The sequence below is a fragment of the Psittacula echo genome (genome assembly GCF_963264785.1).
Source record: "Psittacula echo genome assembly, chromosome: 2".
Lineage (NCBI taxonomy): Eukaryota > Metazoa > Chordata > Aves > Psittaciformes > Psittacidae > Psittacula > Psittacula echo.
The window spans coordinates 144,257,809-144,280,983 of record NC_137737.1 but is presented as its reverse complement, the minus strand read 5'-3'; the positions used below and the strand labels follow the sequence as shown (position 1 = coordinate 144,280,983).

The 23,175-nt window shown below is 36.6% G+C and overlaps 1 protein-coding gene across 3 annotated transcripts in view; it reads left to right on the top strand.

Moving 5' to 3' along the window:
* The window catches only part of CSMD3 (CUB and Sushi multiple domains 3), a gene marked incomplete at both ends in the record, with an annotated part of 652,566 nt that overhangs the window by 612,795 nt on the left and 16,596 nt on the right, over positions 1-23,175 (top strand). For all 3 annotated transcript variants that reach the window (XM_080610435.1, XM_080610434.1, XM_080610433.1), the window contains 6 exons: positions 2,944-3,123; positions 7,157-7,330; positions 11,551-11,724; positions 11,971-12,044; positions 19,890-20,001; positions 21,296-21,475. In XM_080610435.1, coding sequence (XP_080466561.1) covers positions 2,944-3,123; positions 7,157-7,330; positions 11,551-11,724; positions 11,971-12,044; positions 19,890-20,001; positions 21,296-21,475 — 894 coding nt within the window. The remainder of the gene's footprint in view (positions 1-2,943; positions 3,124-7,156; positions 7,331-11,550; positions 11,725-11,970; positions 12,045-19,889; positions 20,002-21,295; positions 21,476-23,175) is intronic.

Here is a 23,175-nt window from a genome sequence, read left to right as displayed (position 1 = left end):
ACAATAAAGTAAAATATCAAAGTTTGATGCAAATGAATTAAGTCTTCAGCTTTTTCTTGTACTAGTTCATACATAATTTTGTGTACATGAAATACTTAAAAAGATGAATATGTTTTTTTAAAGACAGTGTAATAAGGGAGTTGTATGGTTACATGATCTACCTACTTTAATTCTCATAACTGTAATGATACCATAAAAATGTTATCAAGCTGTTATATTCAAGCTATGAAAGGATTTTCTTACGATGAAGCAAATAATTTCTACAGTCAAAGAGAAACAATGTTCTCATGAGAACTTGTTTCTACGCTGCTAGATAAAAAGCAAGGATGTGCAGCTGGTGTAGTTGCTGATACTGAGCGGGAGCTCCCAAAAGCTCCTGTGTTGCAATGTGCTTGCTGAAGTTGTGCCCAGGCCAAAGGATCTGTGCAGCACAGGTCTGAAAGCCATGCTGCATGTGCAGCAAAATGTGGTACAGGTCTCAGGCTCCTCAAGCTAACTGTATTGTGTCTCGCTGACTCCTCGATGTACAGTGGTCTTCTGCTCAGCATCACTACAACAATTTAAGCTCCTTTTTGCCTACTACAGTGACTTAAATGGAGGTGTTCCAACTTTGGGTCATTGGATGGACTGCTTGGCAGGGTATTGGATGAGATGACCTCCAGAGGTCCCTTCCAACCTCACCATTCTGTAATTCTTTTGATTGTCTGCATCTGTGAGCTACCACTGAGCCAGCTAAGTAGCTACTACATGTTGCTTTTAGTTAAAGCTTCATTCTTATGTTTATGACAAAACACAGTGTCTCAGTAAAAATCTAGGTCACCTCCTTACATATTCTTTTGCTTATTTTGAAAGTCAAACATTGCAGCATAAGGCACAAGAGCAAGCAGATCTTTTCCCATATTACTCCTAACTCACCTCTATGAACAGTTCTAATATTACAACACAGTAATATGAAGAATGACTCTTTTCCCCCATCTTAATCTTTTTCTTCATGCAACTCTTTTTCCAGTAGTAAGATAAAGATTAGTGAATACAAAAGGTCAAAAATATAAGAAAAAAAAAATCAGGTCTGAGTTTTGGTTGTGTTTTCTTTTTCTTGTTTGGTTTTTTTTTGGGTTTTTTGTTGTTTTTTTTTTTTTTTTTTGTTTATTTTCTTTGTAATATAACTTGGAAAATTAATGATAAGAAGGTAGGAATTTTGAGAAGGTAGAACAATCTAGAGATCTGCTTAAAGCCAAGGTATTTGCGTGTTTTTAAATTTGGGAGACGATTTGAAATATTCTTTATACAGAAAAATCTAAAGAGGTAAAACAAGGATTAGAGAAAAAAGGATAAAGACATAAGCTTTATGTTGTAATAGAGTCAAAATAATAGTATACCTGCTAAAATATCAAGGATTATCTCAGTTGAGCTTGCAACATTAAGGATAGTAAATGGAATATGCCAAATAAAGAAAGGCAGAACATGTGAAGTATTTGAATTTACTTGTGTTTCTAAGAAAAATAGCTGTCTTTCGCCAGTCTATATTTTTTTAAGAACTGCAAACAAAGAAGCTATGACTTTTAAAGTTGGTTTGTTTTTTTTTTTAATAAATTGTGTTACTAGGCAAAATAAAAAAGGCTGAACTCCAGTTTTCTTTACTACTGCACTAGCTACCTTTAGGCTAACCCATATAGCCCTGTAGTATATATTATAGTCTCTTCTGTATCCATAGCCAGTGACTGTGTTGGGCTTTAATTTGATACATGTAGTTTAATTATTATTTGCTCACTCAGACTGTGATGAATTGTAGAGCAGGCATACTATATACCTTGGATTCTAAATTCCCCAATTATTTATATCAAGGGACCTGGTCAGAATACACTACAGACATGAAGCCTTGGGTTTTCTCATTTTGGAAACCACAGTACAAAGAGGGTGTCATTCCCATCAGTCATGCTTTGGCTTTGAGTTGGAAGTGGCCACTATGTGCTTTCTACCCTGGAAACTGCCTCCTACAATTTTCCAGAATTAATAACAACGCTGTAGGGGGATTGTCAAGTTTACTATAAGATAAACTGTAAAACACATGGATGCTGTTTTTCCATGTGCGAGGCTTTTTCCTGGTGTTCTTGTTTTTGTTTTATTTTGAGAACAATGGCTTTTTATCATTGCCACTGGGGTTTTCAAGATATCTTGCTTTGAAAACTGTTCCAGAAATTGATAGACCCAGTTCACCAGATCTGAGAGAAACTTACCTATTCTCAGATTATAATTATATAACTCTTTGTTAGCTCCTTATGAATATACAATCTCATTAGGAGATTGAATTTATCTCTTGACACTAGAAGTCACAAGAAGCTTTACAACCACTACCACTCATTAAAGTAGTCTAGATCCATTTTGGCATAAACCATGGCCCATGTTTGGGGTTGCCTGAACATTCTCATCTGTTTATGTGCATAGTGACCATGTGCATGTAAGCATTTATAAAGTATGAGATTTTTACAGATGTATAACTGAAATTCTCCAGACTCCATTTCCTTTCAGGATGTACCCAAGGAAAAGTAATAATAGATACCTGCTTCCTTCATAATGCTAGGAAAATTTGAGGGTATCAAAGAGTGGTAATGACATACAGATTATTTCGTGCCTTTTTTGGTTTTTTTTTCATTTTACAATTTTGAAATTTTACTGATCCAAATTGTACAGTCCATTGTTCCTACTGTTGAATATATGTATTGATATTCTCCAAATGTAACTGTTACACAGCTCCACATGTTGTGTTTGGCAGCTAATTCAGATGACATGTTTATCTGCTCTTGATGGAGATGAGATTTATGATAATTTTACCTTCTCCTTTTTTCCCCAGTAAATTTCTAGTTTTGCCCTATGTTTTTACTCTCTCATATAAATAAATCACATTTAGGTTCTAAAATCTGTTCCTCAACTATTTACTTGCAGTTATCAGTTGTGGAGATCCAGGAGTCCCAGCCAATGGCATGAGATATGGTGATGATTATGTTGTTGGACAAAATGTTACTTATATGTGCCAACCTGGTTATATGATGGAATCAAATAGCTCCTTAATTCGCACTTGTACTAGCAATGGCACATGGAGTGGAGTAATCCCAACATGCAAAGGTACAACGTTTATTTTTCTTGTCAATTATTTCTTCTGTGACATTTACATCCACTGTTTATTGTAATGAGTCAGCCAAATACTTCCACAGAAATGAAAACTTACTGTTAGTACGAGCACACCAAATTTATTTTTTTTGGCTGCAGGAATGGTGACTTCATCCTTTGCTTCTTTTCCCTTTTATTTCTTCATGCCAGCATAGTATGTTGAACAGTTCTTTGTAGCTTTATAAAACATTTTATTACCGCTTGCTGCTAAGCTGAATTAGACAATATGAAATGATAATTTAGCTTTTCTTTTTGCTTGTTAAGGTTAGCATGTCATACCAAAAATGACCTTGCATATGTCCCTGGCTTTAGAAAAAGACTGCATTCCTCATTTTTCTGTTTTATTGGAAATTTTTATTGCTCTCCATTGAAATTTAAACAGTGACAAATCTGAATGTTACAGAAAGACCACCTTATCTGTGTCATCAAAACAGTTTTCTCTGAGAAACTCGCTTGATAAATCCTAAAACATCTCTCTAGAGTAATTTTTCTCACTCTTCCTGATACCACAGCATTACCATTTTGGCATTTTCTTCCTGGGTTCACACTAAGTATGTCTGATTTCTCTTCTTTTAAAATTTAGTTGGCTAAGTTTGTACTTCCTTTGTTTCATCCATCTTCCTTCTATGTTGTTTTAACAAAGCACAGATACATACCTGCTCAGCAGTTCTCATTTTCCAATCTTGAATTCATTCATCAAAACAGACAAAATAAATTTTAAATCTCCACCCCGTTTGCAGTTACTTTCCTCACTGAGTACAGTTCTCCTAATATCTTACCAAGTCCAGTTTAATTCTGGTTCACCTCTGACAATATAATATAATTTTTTAAAAGTTATTTTCCAAACGCATTCTTGAGAATGTCAGACTTTGAGATCCTCTTTAATTTTTTTTTTTTTTTTTCTATTTGTATTGTGCTCTGAGTGAGCCTCAGCTTCAATTACAAAACTGATTTTAAGAACAGAAGAATGACCATACTGGTCCTATTGCTCTAGAGTCTGTCTGTCTGCAAGAGTGCTGTAAGTAAATAGCTAGAAGATCATAAGATAGAACAAGTATTTATGAGAGTTTCACAGCCTCAAATCCTGAAGGACTACTGGGCATATAACCGGGAGCAGAAAATCTAACTTTGATTTGATTCAAATGGAGCCATACAAAGTAAGGTCAATTTTGGCTTTGAGTTTTAAGTCTTTCTGATTTTGGCTTGTATGTATGGCTTGTATAAACAGTAAATAATAATCATATACAGAATCTCTAATGTTCTCAGAATCTTACTGTACTTCACACAGGTCTGTGGGAGTGCAGTAGGTAAGTTAATAAACCCCATTTATTTGACTTGCGTAGTTAAAGGCAAAATATAATATGCAGTAGTACGTTTGAAATATATAACAACTAGTTCTTAGTGTCAAGAGGAAGTGTCAGGGTCTTCTGGTACCATTTAGTTAAGATAACTGGAAAATGAACTAGGCAGAAAATGGATACGTAATTTTCGCCATGCCACTGAAATAGAAGTTACAAATCATTCTCTGGCTTTGCCTAGTTGGAAAAGGATGCATTTTCATCTGCAACTAAATATTCAACTATTCAAGCATTGTCTTTTTTGCAGACTTGCATTTTTAATATACCTATAGGTCTTAAACGGATGTACATATTTATGGTTAAATCTCTGACCAAAATATTTAGAGAGGCATTCTGCCTTGTTGCTGGGTGTTGTTTTGCATTTTCCACCTCAAAATTCTGATATTAATATACTTTCATGCTACTTCTGTCTAATTTCCTAATTATAGACCTGTATTTCTTCCTATATTATTCAGCTTGAAGGTTAAAAAATACAGATCTTTTTAAAAGGACTAGTCATGAAGTTCTTAGAGAATGCCCACAAATTTCTGCTGCTTGGAGTACTTATTGTGACTTGCTTTTATTAAAACACCATGAAAGTGTGGCAAAAGCTATCATGTCCATTTCTGGGTTCTGGTTGGTTGGTTGATGGTTTGGTTTTTGACTGTGAACAAGAGAAACAGAAAGTATAAATAAAAAGGGCCTTAAGATTTAGATCTGGTTTACTGGTTGGCAGAGGATTATTTGATAATATTACTACATCCAGCATTCTCAAAGAGCCATGCATGATGCTCCAGAGAATCTTTGTGGTGTAATTAGTTAAGATTCTCTCAATGAGGAGTATAAGAATGGAGAAGTGGCACACAATAAACCTTCTGCAGGTCATATTCAAATATGCAGTACTCCCAATCTAGCACCTCTGACTTATTCTGAGACTGCAAGATGACAGATGTCTAAACATAAGTTTAAAGATTATGAGTGCAGCGTTTATTTTCCTCCATTCTTGTGGCCTGTGTTCTCTGCTTTATTTTTGGTCGCCACCTTTTCTCATTTGCCCCAACTGTCTCCACTAAATTAAATCATACTAGTTTCATTTCCTTTCTTTCTCTTTTGCTAGCAGTTTCTCTTTTTTACTCCTTTTCTCTCTCTTGTTTATTCTAGTAATTTTGACCTAAATTTCTTCTTTTTCTCTTTTTATTCTCCTTTTTTTCATTTAACTTCTTTTACACCCCTTTTCCTGCACTTTTCAAGTAGCACTTTTCTGTTAGTACACCATTAACCACTGAACAACACTTTTATCTTTGTCACTAGTCATGTCTGTTTGTTTCTACTGTCCTGTGATATTTTTCAGCCCTCTTTTCTACAACTGAGTAGATGCTTCTATTTTTTTTCCTGGGAAGCTTGGAAATGAGAAACTATAGAATCATAGAATGGTTTGGGTTGGAAACGACCTTAAGATCATATTGTTCCAACTCCCCTGCCGTGGGCAGGGATGCCTCACCCTAGACCATGTCACAAAACGATCCATCCAACCTGGCCTTGAACTGTGCCAGGGATGGATGGCACATCAAGAACTTCTCTGGGCAACCCATTCCAGTGCCTCACCACCCTCACAGTAAGGAACTTCTTCCTTAAATCTAACCTGAACTTCTCCTGTGTAAGTTTAAACCCATTACCCCTTGTCCTATCACTACAGTCCCTGATGAAATGTCCCTCTCTGGCATCCTTGTAGGTCCTCTTCAGATACTGGAAGGCTGCTATGAAGTGTCCGTGCAGCTTCTCTTCTCCAGGCTGAACAGCCCTAACTTTCTCAGCCTGTCTTCATATGGGAGGTGCTCCAGCCCCCTTATCGTTCTTGTGGCCCTCCTCTGGACTTGCTGCAACAACTCCATGTCCTTTTTATGTTGAGCACACCAGAACTGCACACAGTACTCCATGTGAGGTCTCACAAGAGCGGAGTAGAGGGGCAGGATCACCTTCAAACTGCTGGTCATGATTGTTTTGATGCAGCCCAGTATATGGTTGACTACACTGAAATACTTATTGTTGGCCTTCTCATTTCAAGAGGTTGCAAATCTTTACATTTTCTCACTCTAGCTAGAAGCTAGATGCTTTTTGGTGAAGGGCTCTTCATTAAGTAAATACTGACCAGATTATGCTACTTAGAAGCAGGCTTTCAAGTCAAGTGTCCTGAAATTTCATCCCTGGGCATTAATATCTGTCGAAACCTAAACTGGTTTAATAGGTTTAATAGGAAGAAAGTATTTGACTGTTACCAAGGTAACTGAAGATAATTGTACTCCATATGGTCTAAACAGACAAACAAAATAATTTTGTAATAGACTAGACCTCTCTTAAATGTTGTACACTTCATAGTCTCCATACTGATTTTTAAGTAGTCTTCCTATTCAGTTTGATGCAGCATCCAGTTTTATTTAAGACACTCCATCAATCAGCCACTTTCTCCTAAACAAAGGAAACCAGAAGTACTAACTTCAGGAAATGAGGCAAAAATACAGGGTGGAAGATAGCATGTCCTGACTGTAATGTTCTCTAAAAAAGGTGAAATTAGCACATATGGTTCTTCTAGTAATTGTGTACACTGGGGATATTACAGCAGCTGGGCCTAATTATTTTGAATATTATTGCAGCTGTTACCTGCCCAACTCCGCCACAGATCTCTAATGGAAGGTTGGAAGGAACAAATTTGGACTGGGGATTTAGCATTAGTTATGTATGCTCTCCAGGATATGAACTCTCTTTTCCTGCTGTTTTGACCTGTGTTGGGAATGGAACATGGAGTGGTGAAGTACCTCAGTGCTTGCGTATGTATTTACTTTATAGTCCTCTATTTCTTTATTCAACCATAGTGCTTTTTTTCCTCTAAAGTTTTTGACTTTTTTCTTAATTTTTCTTTTTCTCACCCAGCAGTGGCTAAGTTAATTTCAAACCTTTGTATTTTTCAAAATTATAACGTAATTTATAGATTGTGGAAGAAGTAGGAATGTCTGTAAATCCTTTGTGAGCTTATAGGAAGCCTTAAACACAAACACAAAAGAAATATTACAGGCAATGTGTACCAGATGATCCAAGGCAAAACAAGATTAAGAGATGCTGTCTTATTTTCAGGCACGGCTACATATAGAATAGGGGTAATTTCATTATAATCTCTATTCTTTGCTCATTACTTATCCTGAACTTTCTCTGATGTCACAGAGGGGTTTCTTCTGCTGGTGATGTTGGCTAGGCTCCAGAGTGATTCCTGGACAATTGTCTGTATTTCCCCCTACACTAAATTAAGTTACATGTTTTATGCTGTAAACTTCGTTAACCTGAAAGTTACAACACTGATGGATTTTTATATTGCTACAAATGTCATTGTAATAGCAGATGTGGCTTTTTTGTTGTTTTTTTTTTTTTTTTTTTTTTGTTAGGTTGCCATCATTCGACTCATTATTTAAAAAATCTTTTTAAAGAAGTGCTTGTGAGGCTTCTGAGAGACATTTGATTGATTGCACTAAAGAAGGAGGTTCTGTTATTTGCAGAATAGCTATTCTGCTGAAATTCTATGATGGTCTTGAGCAAGGAATCAAACTGTTTGTGGCTTTATAGTTTTTGAAGTTTAATTCAAGCTTGCCAAGTAGCTGAGCTTGCCAGGTAGCTTGCTAAACATTGCAAAATGCAGTTCTCCGTTCTTTTACTATTTTTTTTTCATTCTTCCTTTTAAAATTGGGTATATCCTACTACTATGAATGCACACAATATAGATTTTTTTTTTTTTTCCTGATGATAGTCTCATACCATCAATAACAGCTGCCTAATGATCGTGCAACTGTGTGTGTCAGAGCTGGAACATGTTGAAAGGCATTGGTTCTGGAAGAAAAAGAAAAATCACCATTTGTTGTTCAAGTTTTCTAAATAGAGCTCTTCTAGGGTCAACTATATTGTGAACATCAAAGACCATGAAAAATTATTTTCATAACTTGCTTTTTGTTCAAATATTGTGTCTTTACATGATTTTCAGATACCACAAGCTGTTTGTCATCTTTGAGTTTGGAATACTCAATACTGCAATATGTTCTGAAAAACGGGCTCCACCTTTAATTTTTATAAAAGATATGGTTAGTACAGAGAACAGTTGCCTGGTAATCAAAGTCTGTTTCATGCAGAGATTACATTAACTGAATGTTGTTAATGTGCAGTGGTTACCTGTTGGCTTGCAAGAAAAATCAATTGGCAGCCAGTGCTTGTCAAAGAGCTCAAACTAGCTGCCATCTGGCAGAAATGAGAGGGAGATGATGAAAGTCATTCTCAATGAGCAATCTTTAAGCATTTCTTGACATCAGAAACCTAGTTCCCAGCTTGGTTCCATAGAGCCTGTAGCTGAAGATATGCATGGTATAGTTATAACATGGAATAATTATTCAGAATGGAATATGGTCATGTCTTTGGGTGAGTATTCATCATCTATGATCTAGAAAATTTGTCTGTTTAATTATTCATATAGTACTTTGAATAAAGGACTGCTGTTTTTATAAGCTTGGCAGTAGCAAAAAATATACATAGGCCTATGCCTGAAAACTCCCATCTAGAGATATAATTTGCTCTTAACCAATTAAATGCCTTTGAAGAGAGAGACTAGCTTCACAGCTTCAGTGTCAAAGCTCCATGACCCTGTTTCTGTTAGTGGCTCTCAGAGTCCTTTGGAAAATACTTCCGCTGGCAGTGGAAGCACTCACAGAGCTTCCAGTTTGCTGCAACATTAGTTTGTTCTGTAATCCTCTGTTCCAATATCAGAGGAAAACTGCCATGTTTTATGATGGTGCCTGGTTTCCATGGTTACTTTTATAGAATACAGATATCCAATAGCTCTTCAATGACTGAGTAAAGTTGACTGACAATTATGTGGTGGAGTTTACTTAGTTTTATAGAAAAGTAATATCCTTACCAAAAATAACATTTTTCAGTGTGAGGATTTTATTTTTTTTCCTGAGAGTGGTTGATAATTTGTGGGTGAAAGGAGCTATTCAGGAGATAAGTTCAAACCTCTGTGTTAAAAATTAGTGTTTAATGTATTTTCAAATTAAGACTTCCTCCGAATTTTTTAATGAAAACATAAATTACAGTCATGATCTGTCAATCACACAATGAGGTTCTCTGTGGGACACTATCCCCAATTCATAGATCTTTTCATAAGTTGGCCTATAGTACTGCATGCAGTCCCATTCAATTTAAAATGATGAAATTGAATACATTTTTTGTATGTTACAGATTAAGCCTTTTTTCTTCAACGAAGTTTGTGTGCATGGATTTCCCATACAGTCAGTGTCTACAGAAGTAGAGGGCAGGAGCATTTCATGTGAGCACGTCCTTTGGAAAGCTTAAGGCATAAATGACAAAGAGATATTAGAAATGTATTTTGAAGGTGATTGTTTAAGAGATGTAATTTAAATTTTATTTGTAGAAGTGAAAGGTGGAACAGAAAATTCCACTCTATGTACAGTATTGTCTTTTTAGAAATATGTCATTGTTCACATCCAGGTTAGTGTTTTATTTTTGTGTGTGTATTACAGCATTTTCATAGAGTGTCAGGGAAAAATATAGTCTGATGACACAGGGTTTGCCATAGCTGATTGCATTTCCACAATCTATTAAAAATCCAGCTTCTTACAATAATCAGTACTTTATGCTGCAGAAGACAGTATATTTGCCAGCAGTGCATTCACTTAGTTATGCTGTGCTATTAGACATAACGAATCTCTAGGTGATAGGTATAAATTAAAAAGACCAATTTAAGAATATGTTCTCATCAGTCAAGTTTATCCTGGCTAATAACAGCTTATTAGTGTTTGACTTCTAGATTGCTATTGAAATTTATTATGTTGTTTGAGGGTTTTTTTGCTAGCTGTACCAAATTTTAAGTGTTTTACTTCCATACATAGCAAATCGTATGCTTCAGTGAAGGATGAGGAAGTAAAAATTTGCAATTCCTCAAATCTTTCTGACAAGTATTTAATGACACAAAAATGTTGAAAAATGTTAGGTGGCAGAAGAAAGAAAGCAGAAGAGGCTGGGAAATTGACATAAAGTTTTGATACGCTCTCTGATTGCTCTCTATAGGAGGATTTGCGTATTGATGTGGCTTGGGGCAGAGGTAAATTGTGGTTATTTGTGCCTTAATAAAAGAAGTTGTGTAACTCTGAGTGCCAACTTTAAGCTACTGACCAAGCCTGCTATGTAGGCATTTTGAACAGCTAGGAAAACTACTGCAAACTGAAGCATACTAGACTGGCTATCTAGTTTCCCTCTGAATTCCTATTAAATGTTTCTTTATTTAACCTGTTGTTGGGGTTGAGGCCCAGCTTGTCACTCAGAAACTACGTAGCCATTAGCTCACTCACTTCCCACCCCCCCACCCCCCTTACTTCCCCCCCGCTCCCGGAGGCATGGGGAGAAAAATTGAAAGAATGTAACTTCCACGGGTTGAGATAAGAACAGTCCAGTAACTAAGGTATAACACAAATCACTGCTGCTGCCACCAATAATAATAATGATAAGGGAAATAACAAGGGAAGCAAATACAACCTCTCACCTTCCGCTGACAGATACCCAGCCTGACTGAGCAGTGATCTAGCCCTTCCAGGTAACTGCCCCCAGTTTATATACTGGGCATGACATGTTGTGGTATGGAATACCTCTTTGGCTAGTTTGGGTCAGGTGTCCTGTCTCTGCTTCCTCACGGCTTCCCCTCCTCCCTGACAGAGCATGAGACTCACAAAGTCCTTGGTCAGACTAAACATTACTTAGCAACAACTAAAAACATTGGTGTTATCAGCACTGTTCCCAGGCTGAAAGTCAAAAACAGAGCACTGCACCAGCTAAAAAGAAGGAGAAAAATGACTGCTACTGCTGAACCCAGGACACCTGTGTTTAATAAAATAAATATAAAATTTGGAGTAACTGCGTCACCAAGTTCAGGTAAGTGTTATTTTTTGTGTATTTTTATAAATGACACTTTCCATTTCCACCATGTCTTTTCTCATAGCAAAGTTCTGTGGTGACCCTGGAGTACCTGCTCAAGGGAAAAGAGAAGGCAAAAGCTTCATCTATCAATCAGAAGTCTCTTTCAGCTGCAATCCTCCTTTTATTTTGGTTGGCTCCAATACCAGGATTTGCCAAGCAGATGGCATGTGGAGTGGATCTTTCCCTCGATGTATAGGTAAAGTTACAACCATATTATTGAGATTTCTTGAAATGCTTAGTATTTATTTTCCTGATGAGTCAATCTAGGAGTTTTCAGCTATTATCCTGTTGTTATTCTATGCCCACTAAGAATCAAGAAACTTTATTTTTGTTTCTCTCATAAGTGTAATGCAAGTTGTTGAACAAGCTCAATTTTGTAATGCATGTATCATTAAAATACTGTAATTAATTTTGTCTTTATTGTCAATTTTTTTTTTTAAAGAACCTACTCGCACTGCATGTGAAAATCCAGGAGTTCCAAGGCATGGATCGCAAAACAACACATTTGGCTATCAGGTAAAGTATACTCTTTTTTTTAACTTGCATATTAAAATGTTTTTATACTACCTCAAAGGCTATAAACTTCTGATTAGAGTTCCAGAAACTGTTTACACCTTTTAAGAGCTGGTTGCTGAAGTTGTTCTGTTTTGTTATTTCTACCTGTTGGATTACATTGACCTTGTGTCCCTATTAGCAGTACACTGTGTAAAACCCTGCTTGGTTTCAGCTTGAAGGAGTTCAGCATCTCCCTGCCTATATAGAAGTGTTCCCTACTGTTTATCAAGTAGGCTTTTTTCCTTAAGAATGTGTATACTGTATGCCAAACTTCTAGTGTAAACATACTCTAAAAAAGCAGTATTTGTTTTGTTTGTGTTTGTTGGTTTTTTGGGGTTTTTTTGTTTTTGTTTTTTGTTTGTTTTTTTAGAAAGTAATTCTTTTTTTACATTTGGAAATGATGTGACTGCAAATGAATCACAGAGTCATAGAGGCTGGCAGGTGCCTCTGAAGAGCTTCTAGTTAAACCCACCTTCTCAAAGCAAGGTCAGCTAGGGCAGGCTGATCAGGGCTCTGCCCAGATGGTTTTGAATATTTGTGGGGATGGAGACTCCACAGCTTCTCTGGGTTACCTGTTCCAAGTTAATCACCTTTACAGTGAAAATGTTTTTTCTTATTTTTAAACAGAACTTTGTAAGTTTCAACTTGTGCCTATTTCCTCTTGTCTCATCACTGGGCACCACTGAAAAAAAGTCTGTCACTTTTCATGCCCCCAGTAACTTTTAATGCACACGGATAAGATTCCCCTTGAGCCTTTCCTTCTGCAGGCTGGACAATTCCAGCTCTTTCAGCCACCCCTTGTATCCCAGATGCTCTTGTCCCTTAATCATCTTTTTGGCCTATCACTGCAGTATGTCCCTGCCTCTCTTGCGCTGGTGAGCCCAGCACTAGACGGAGCACCCACTTGTGTCTCATCAATGCTAAGCAGAGGGAAAGAATCACCTCCCTTGACATACTGGCAGTGCTCTGCCTGGTGCATCCCAGGAGGCTATTGGCTGCCTTTTCTACGAGGTTGTGTTGTGTTGAAAATGCTTCTGAATTTCTGATTTTCTGAATCACACCAAACAGTGACATCAGTGAGAGGTTTATGGGTGAATGGTGTAGAGATGCAAAAATGAGCCCTATAATTTGCTAGGAGTCTGATAATGCAGCTGCAAACAAATTAAGAGAAAGTCTAAACAACTGTGTTTGGTGTCGAGGCTGAAACTGCAGGCATGTGAAGAGGACTAGAAAGAAGAGTAAGCTATCAGCTCCCCGGTTGTATGTAGTGCCTGTCTAGTAGCAGGAGTGAAACAATAACTGCAGATTGCAAAAAATGCAAGAAAGAGCTGATTAAAATTTGAACAAATTTACAAAATGAAATTAGTTTTGAAAACAAAGGTTGTTGCTAAAGATTTCCAATGTTCTGTGGCCAAAAATTTATTTGATTTGACTTTTTGTGGCCTTTATGCAACACTCCTCATGCTTAGTGATTGTTTTAGTTGTCTTTGGGTTTTCAGTTTCTTCTAGATCACAATCATATGCAAGTGGTAAAAAATAGTCTCAGTTTTCTTCAGGAAATAGAACACTGTTTTCTGCCAAGATAGAGAATATGCAGGGGCAGTCCTTCAGCTAACTTTCATTAGGTATAATACAACATTATGCTAGAGGGCAACTCAATTCAACTGTGTAAGAAGTGAATCATTACAATGACCATTTTCTACAGTTTTATTGTCACAGTTGCTCTGACATATTAACAAGCTTTCTATCAATGAAGAAGCTAATGCAACTTTCTTATTTGTTCTGTAGTTGTAGTTGTGAATGAAAGCATCACTCACAGCTAACATGGAACTGTCAAAATACCAGGCTAAATGTCAACTGATAAATATTTTCTAAAAGCAGTGTTTTTGCTGGCAGACTTTACAACCTTGATCCCACAGTTTTAAGTTTAGTGCCTAGCAGATTTAAACTGTATGAACTATAGTCTCCTTACCTATACAGCAGCTTATCCTCATGCTTGTGTAGTGAATTTGGTTTTATACAGTAACTAAATGTCTGCATGCAATTTCTGGGTACTCTAAATGTGATTGCTTACTTAATACAGAAAGGGTAGGAATATCATTCATCGTTCATACAGCTGAAGCTGAGTTTAGCTCTTTATCGGGAGGAAACAACCGTGAAAATGATTGGTGCTAGACAAGTTATTGTCTGTAGATCCTGGAAAGAAATATTACATCACCGTATATTCAATAATGTTATGAGTAATTTAAACCACAAATATACTATACATTAATTGACTTGTGCTATAATTAACTTGCTGTATTAATTACTTTTGCCTCCATTCGTAGCAGAAAGGTAAAGAATAATTCCGAATTATACCAAAATACTGAAGATGAGATAGCTGTGATTTTCTTTTGTCTGATGGATCTATTGTCTACCATTTTAAACAACAGAACAAAAAAGCATATGCAAAATTCAGCCAAATGTTTTGCAGTTGGCAAATGCATAACAAGAAGTTGTTACTGTTGAATATGCAAGACCGTTTTCTGACTCTTAGAATGTTGTTTTGGGTTTTTTTTTTCTCATTTGGGGGTTTGGTGGTTTCTTTTTGTTTATATGGTTTTGTTTTGGTTTAACTCTCTTAAATATTTCACTTTTTAAACTAATATGAGTGACTTAAGTAACTTAAGTTTTGAATTTATGCCCCTGTCTCATAAAAATTTCCAGCTGTAGCCTTACAGTAGAATTCAAGTTTTCCTATGTGGAGTTCTGTTTTAAGTGCTTTTCAACAATTGACAATACCTCCTCTTTTACCTGATTATATCACTAACTGTCACTTGCTTTTTACAATACTGATTTCACATTGTGAACTTCCACAGCTCTGGGGGTTTTATCTAGTTGTTTCTCCTAGTCTTGTCTCATTGACTTCATTGAAAGTTCAGGCATATATAACATAATTCCAGGTTTGACTGAAAGGCATATCAAAACCTGACACATTTAGGTGGTGTTTCAGTGGTTAAATAGGAGTTTTGTTACACAGAGGTAACAGAATTTTGCATGGCTTTTACTGTTCAGTGTTGAATTCAGCAGGCAGAAGCAGATCAGGTTCAAGTAATATGAAGTGTTCTTAATGTTCAAGAACATCAAGTGCTCAAATAACATCAAAATACCAGTTGAGTGCTACTTGGATATCAGGCATGGCATGTAAATGAGTAGCATCACCTGTTTTAACTGTTATCAGTATGTACTTCTAGGATGTTTACCTTTCATCTGAGTATTTTTGATTTGACAGATCTACCTTAACAGTGTGTTGCAATGAAGACGAGCTATCTTTAGAACTTAGTGAATGCTGGCTTCATCTGTAATCTGGAAAATAAATTGCTCCTTGGAAAGAAACTGTGGTTTTGAAATACTTTTTCAGATATATTGCTAGTAATGTAGAAAAATGCTTATAGCACTTTCATCTTAAGCTGTTGTAATACAACATACTACTGAATTGAAGGAACAGTTTAGAACTGCTTAGACCAACCGGTCGTATATGTAAGATTTATTACTTCTCATACTTTTCCAGCATATGTTTTTGTAGAAATTCAGCTATTTCCCCTTACATTAAATCTTGAAGAGAGCCAAACAGCAGTCCAAATTTAGAAAAGAAAATAACCTCATTACAGTAGTGATAGTTCTGTGTAAGCTCTTGGGTTCTGTTTTATGAAATGACATATGAAACTTGATCTGTAGATATGGAGCAACCCTGCAAATACTCTCTCTTTCTGAATGTAATGCTTATAAAAACTTCAGAGTTGATTGAAATGTAGGATGAGATTCTAAGAGAAATGCTGTGCTACCAGTAGCCCAGCTAATGTAGTCATCTCCCTTAACACAGTTCACATCATCACTGCATCAATGAAAATGAAATTTGCGGCTCATCAGACACCATGCAGTTTTCCTGGTTTCTTCTACTTCTTGGGATCCTGAGGTCTCTGGCTTCAGCCTGGTGTCAGTGGGGTGTGTTGGTATCAGAATCTGGAGTATGTCACTGGCAGGAATGTGATTTTGACTTCCTGACCTTTCTTTTTTTTTTCTTTTTTTTTTTTTTTGGTCACTGTTATTCTTGGTTCACCTGGGGTTATTTGCGGTTTTTCCAACACAGTTTTATACCGCTCACCATGCAGCTTCACATTATATTTGAGTCTACTCTATAAGGCACATTTCACCTCTGTGATACTTGCTCCTTTTAACCACTGAAACCTGATTCTGTCTGAGTCTGCATTTCTTTAAACGACCATGGTGAGTTTTCACAGCAATGAAGTCTCCAGGCCTTTGCTATCATTCCAGTTTTAGGCCTGTAACGCTATACTGCATCACACTAAGGATAAATAGCTCATACTGCTTCTTGTTACTACTATGGATATAAAAATGTGGTTTATCACAAAAAGGTAAATGAAGGCATAAAAATAATTCATAAACACCAGATCACAAGAAAATCTGATGTTACAGCTAAATCAAATAAAACAAACAAACAAAAAAAACCCCAACCAACCAAATCCCACAAAAACACCACCACCACACACCCCCAACCCCCACAAACAAACAAACCAAACAAAAAACCTAAACAAAACTCCAGGCAGCTCAGGACACTTTCAGACAAAGGAGTCCTGGCAAACTCTGCCCAGAGGACTTGCAATCTCAATAGCCTGTTACTAATAGTGGCAATAGGGTATTGCTGGGCTACTAAACTACAGATACAGCAAAGACTTAATGAGTTGTGTTTTCATTCACTTAAAATGTGATTCTAAAAGTTAGTGAAGAATAACTGACATTCCCTTAGCCTGTCGATCCTTTGGCAGGAATTGCTGGGGATGGAGAAGCTTATTAGGGTTCCCTCATGTTCTTTGGTAAACTGAAGTCTAAGGAAAAATTGAATCTAGAGTAACTCATGAAAGCTAGAAATATCTTATGTTCTTTTAAGGAGCATAAGAAATAATAAGGGTAATAATTTATTATTATTTTTATAAATATTATATATTACTATAGTGTAATTTTTTACTTATTTATTTTTTTAAATAGAGTACTATCCTGTTCTTTATAGATGGATGCACAAGTATATTCACGCATTTTCTTCTCGGGCTGCTATTTCTCCTGTTACAGAACAGCAAATACATGGTTTTTGGTTCTTAGCAAAAGGCAAAGTTAGTGATGTTGATTTTGGAAATATTTAAACCATAGCAGACACTATGGAAAAGCAGTATACAAGGAAAGCCCTATTTTCTTTCAGGATTGCATGCAAACACTGTTGTGTTGTGCTGGTTTGGTGCACTTCCCTAAAACAGGAGAGTACAGTGAGCAAAGATATTTCAGCTGTTTCCCCAGCTCTCCCCACTAGTGCTTCTATTCAAACTGTATAAAAAGAAAAATTGAACAACTCAGAACATGTTGGACTGGGAATTTATTTAAGACCAGGGATTGCTGTATTGTAGCGCCACCTGGTGCCTCTGGCACAATAATATTGTAAAACAGACTTCCCAAAAAAGTAAGTTAAAATTTTTAGGAGCAGGGAGCTGCTTGTTTTTTTGTTGTTTGTTTTTTTTTTTTTTTTTTTGACTAACATGGCAGCACTTCTGAAAGCATCTTCATTACTTGGCTGTAGGCCTTGCCACTTACTTGGCAACTTGATACATTTTTTTATCTCAGTGGTATATTTCTGCTACTGAAGACTAAAGAAGTCATTTGGTGTTTAGGCAACCAAACTGCAGTAAAGCCATAAGGTAGGCTGAGCTGCAGTGAAGATGGGTAGACAGTGGAAAACAAAAAAATCTGTGCATTTCTTGGTTCTGCTCTTCAGGTGAACAGTTTTCCTTCAATATATTTGTCCAGCAGAAGACTCCATTCATAAAGGACTAATCCAAAGTGATGAATAGGCAGCTACAGAAGAGTGAGAAGTTACAGAAAATTAAAAAAATAAACTTCCTTCCTTTTTTCCGCTGTTACCCATTGAGTCCTGTAGGTCTAAGACTATTATGGACATGATTCTCCAGTTCTTTCAACTCACAAAGTATGAATTTTCTGATGAGTAGAATTACAATACACTGATTTTTACTGTGTATACTGAATTCATTTTTCTGATCTATTGATTTTTTATTCCTCTAAAGAGATTCTACATGATGACAGATTTATTTTAGGTAATATACTCCAAAAAAGTAGATGAAAATTTCAAGATTGCAGTTTTCTGATTAATTCACTACTGCCCATATTTACATGGTGTGGAGCTAATATATGAAAGATAATCATGTTGTAAGAACTGCTGAACTCTGAAGAGAAGATGCAGTTGTTGTTTCTTTTTTTAAAAGAATGCAGCACATAAGGTGTTAATTGAAAATAGGTGAAGTAGCATAACTAAGGAGTTAAAGCCCTACAGTAGCTTTTTCTGGAGTTGCTATTGATTGTTAGAGTTTAAATCTCTAATTAACTTAGTTACAGTTTATAATTAGGTAGCTGAGTATAAGTAGCCAACTAACCTCTTGACCTCATTGGCTTCCATGATGTACAGCCACTCCACATCACAAAACAATTATATTTTTTCTTTGATGTTTTATATTCAAGGAGATCAGAGTCAGCTTTGAAATAATAAAGTGGAAAGAACATTAAAGTCCTATGTTTTTTAAGAAACTATGTTTAATAGTTAAACTGAGGTTTGCTTTAGGTGTGGCCAAGTCCAGATTTTACCTTTGAGCATCAATTTGAATTGTGTTATACATTTAAACAAAATAATAATAATCATCATCATCCAACACAAAAAAAAAAAAAAAACAAACCCAAAAAACCACACAGAACCATAAATGTGCTGTGACAGAGTTCAAAATTTTCAAATTCTTGTTTAAACATGAGTTGATAAATATATTAGTACATGTCACTGTAGAAAACTAGATGTGATCTTTGCACCTTAATATTTGAGTTAACCACACAGAGCATGTAATAAACTACTTCTTGAATTATATGGTTGTAAGAGAATTTCCCTGCTCTTGAGTGAAACTGAGAATTATTTGCATTTTCATCAATGTCACCATAACTGGACATACTGAAGAAGTTTGTGCAGAAACTGTTATTCACTAAAGAATTCTATTTTCCTTTTCATGCAACATATGCACACAATAATAATAATTAAAAACTCATCTCAGATGAATTGCTGTTGTAAATTGTAATGTACTTGCATTCTGGTTTCTATTATCCGTATGGTATAAAAAACCAATTATTTTTTTACCTCTTAGAATCAAAAAATTTGAATCGTTATAGGAGTATTATAATCCCTGATGCATGAGATAGTTTTGTTTACCAGACTTTACATGTTCTGATGAAATATTTCTGATTATAATTTGTGAATTCATGCAGCATTTCACAAAGAGGGTTTAGTTCAGCAAATGTCCAACAGAATCTATTGTCCATTTTATCTCTGCCACTTCTCTGGTTTTCTGCAAGATTGCCTAACTGGTTCATCCTTGGTTGAGAGCTACAAAGCCACATTAAGCTTGGTTTCCAGATTCACAGTGCCTCAGCTATTCTGGGCCAAAAGCGACACACCAGAGATACTGCAGGAGATGAAATTTCGATTCTCTTCCATAAAGGATTTCAGTTGTTGGGAGAGAATTTTAATAAGAATGAAATAAATTTTTATTTCCTATCAAAATGCTCTGTGAAACTACTTTCTACAGCAGGAGCATCACAGCTTATTGAGGCTGTATTATGTGGAGGGGTTTACTATTGAATTTGGAAGAAATAAACCAGGTGACATTTCCTAACAACAATATCACTGTATTTTCTACTTTCCAACAGGTGGGAAATATTGTTCAATTTCAATGTAAAAAAGGACACCTTCTCCATGGCTCAACAACACGAACTTGCCTTCCTGATCTTACATGGAGTGGAATCCAGCCAGAATGTATACGTAAGTAAATGATAGATTTTTGATCAATCATTTTATCTAGGGTATTTAGTTACCATAACACTGTTATAAAGTTAATTCATATAGCTTTAGTAGCTTAAAGTTAATAAAAATTTACATTACTATCTTACAGAAGCTAGATATGTGGTTTTGGAGTGAATTTTTCTGCAATAGCCTATAGAATTAAAAGAAAAGCACAACACAAAATAATAACAGACAGAATAACAGGCAGCTCTTCATCCAAAGATATCCTGAAAATAAGTAAAAGGGTGCAACCCTTCCAAGGAAAAGAGGAGATGGTGAGAACAGGATCATGTAGGTAAAGCCCTGCAGAACCCTAACTTCTACCAGAGCATACAATTCCTAGCAGTTCTAGTAAAAACTTTGAGTTGTTTCCCAACTAAGGAATCAGCGTATCTTAAGAAGGGGGAAAAGAGGGTTGTAACTCAGAAGTTTTGAATCTGCAATGGAGAGAACATGCTTACTTCAGTACAGGAAGTGACATTTAATTTTTTAGATCTTTTATGCTTTGGTAAACAGTGCTAATTTACTGAAGTTATAACATCATAGTTAATCAGCTGGCCAGCTATATTTTTCTGAAAATAGTCTCACCTTATAAGGTCTGACCTTACAGAATCACTTCAGTGTATGGAGAGCTTATCCACAGAAGAAAACAGCATTAACATTTCAGTTGGTGCTGGCAGTCTCCCTAAGCAAACAGCAAATCAGTAGCTCAGTGTGTTCAAAGATGAGGTCTGATCTTGGAGGTGTGCTGTTTTTGAGATAACACAAGACTTTCAGATTCTTATGGTTGTTAAAGACATAAGACACTGTCATGAGATTAGGAATAGTAATTTATTTTTCTACCTGATATTTAAAACTTGCCTCATCTACAATCTTTCATAGTGTTTTCCAAATGACCCATTTATTTACTGTTATTCAATGCTACACAGATATCATAAGTCATGTAACTAACAATCTATGATTGCTTTTAACTGTGGTAAGATGTGTGCTGTATATGTTTGCATATGCAGCCAATTATCTTTGGTTATGCAAGTACCTTTAAGTTGGTTCTTGATCCCTTGAAATTGAAAGGTCCATTTTCTAGATGTATTTACAGGCTCAGGACAGTAATTTATAGTTTGTATAGTAATTTTTAATGTGAATTTAAAATTTATTAATATTTTATGTTTAGTGATTTTTTTTTTATTAGTTACCTGTTAGAATGGGTATAGATTATCTTTTCAGAAATATTTTCGACATTTTAACTGAAGGATATTTTATCTTTTCTTTGTAGCTCACAGCTGTAAACAACCAGAAACACCAGCTCATGCTAATGTTGTAGGAATGGATCTTCCCTCACTTGGTTATACTTTGATTTACACTTGTCAGCCAGGCTTCTTCCTGGCAGGAGGATCAGAGCATAGAGCCTGTAGGTCTGATGGTACATGGACTGGGAAGGTTCCAGTTTGTGAAGGTAAGCTGTTCTGTTCCCATTGCATCTCTCATCTCTCATATTTCAGTGATTTTCTCTACTTGCAGTCCAATAAGATAAGGCAGAATAGTGAAAACTAGGAGGGAGAACATCTGAAAGCATAACTGTAATCCTTTCCCTGTTGTGTGTAATGTACTTGTCGTTCATTTGCATGTTCAGATGTGTCAGTTCTAGTTGCTATTCTGGAAGCCAAATATTTGGGTAACACCTACTTTCAGACTTCTGACTGAGTCAGATGTAGATTCCATTTTTGTAAGCTCAGCAGAATAAGAATCTCAGTGGGTTTTGCACATACCTACTAAATATGGATTAGGATAATTCTATTTACAGAGATTGTCAGCCGCAAGACAGCTATTGCAGTTCCAGCACTACTATGATATAGCTGCATCACGGACACATGGTGGGATGACTTGCACAACTCGGGTGCTGCAATAGATGGCTATGAACTCATGAAAAGTTATAGGCAATAAAGGAGAGGTAGTGGCAAGCCCTGTATGTTAAGGAGTGTTTTGACTTTCTGGAGCCTTGATGATGGTGACAATGGGGTTGAGTGTTTATGGGTAAGAACCAGGGGGAAGGACAAGACTGAAATACCATGGTGGGAGTCTCTTCCGGACCTAACCAGGACAAAGAGATATATGATATATATAGATGGCTGGGAGAAATCTTACAATTGCTAGCCCTTGTTCTCATGAGGGACTTCGACTTCTCAGATGTCTGCTGGAAAAACAATACAGTGGAGAAGAAACAGTCTAGAAAGTTTCTGGAGTGAAAGATAACTTCCTGACACAGCTTGTAAGTGAGCCTACTAGGGAAGGAGCCCTGCTGGACCTGTTGTTTGAAAACAGAAGGACCTGTGGGTGATGTAATGGTTGGAGGCTGTCTTGGCCATATTTTGAAATTATAAGAGTTTTTGATTCTTGGAGAAGTAAGGAAAAGGGTCAGCAGGACTGCTACCTTGGACTACCGAAACACCCTCAGTAAGTTTGCAGATAGCACCAAGCCGAGTAGGAATGCTGATCTGCTGGAGGATAGGAAGGCTTTACAGAGGAATCTGGACAGGCTGGATTGATGGGCCAAGGACAACTGTATAAGGTTCAACAGGGTGAAGTGCCACGTCCTGCACTTCGATCACATCCCATGCTACACTACATGCTTGGGGAAGAGTGGCTGGGAAGCTGCCCAGAGGAAAAGGACCTGGGAGTGTTGTTGACAGGAGCTGAATATGAGCCAGCAGTGTGCCCAAGAAGGCCAACAGCATCCTGGCTTGTGTCAAAAATAGTGTGTCCAGCAGGACTAGGGAGGTGATCATCCCCCTGTACTCTGTACTGGTGAGGCCACATCTTGAATAGCATGTTCACTTTTTCTACCCTCACTTCAAGAAAGATATTGAGAATGCTGGATTGCATCCAGAGACAGGTGTCAAAGCCGGTGAAGGGTCTAGAGTACAAGTTTTATGAGGAGTGGCTGAGGACACTGGGGTTGTTTAAGCTGGAGAAATGGAGGCTGATGGGAGCCCTCATCACTCTCCACAACTACGTAGAAGGAGGTTGTGGTGAAATGGATGTCCCAAGTAACAAGCATTAGGAAAAGAGGAAACAGCCTCAAGCTGTTCTAGGGGAGGTTTATATTGCATTTTAGGAAAAAAAATTCTTCACAGAGTGGGTTATTAAACATTGGAA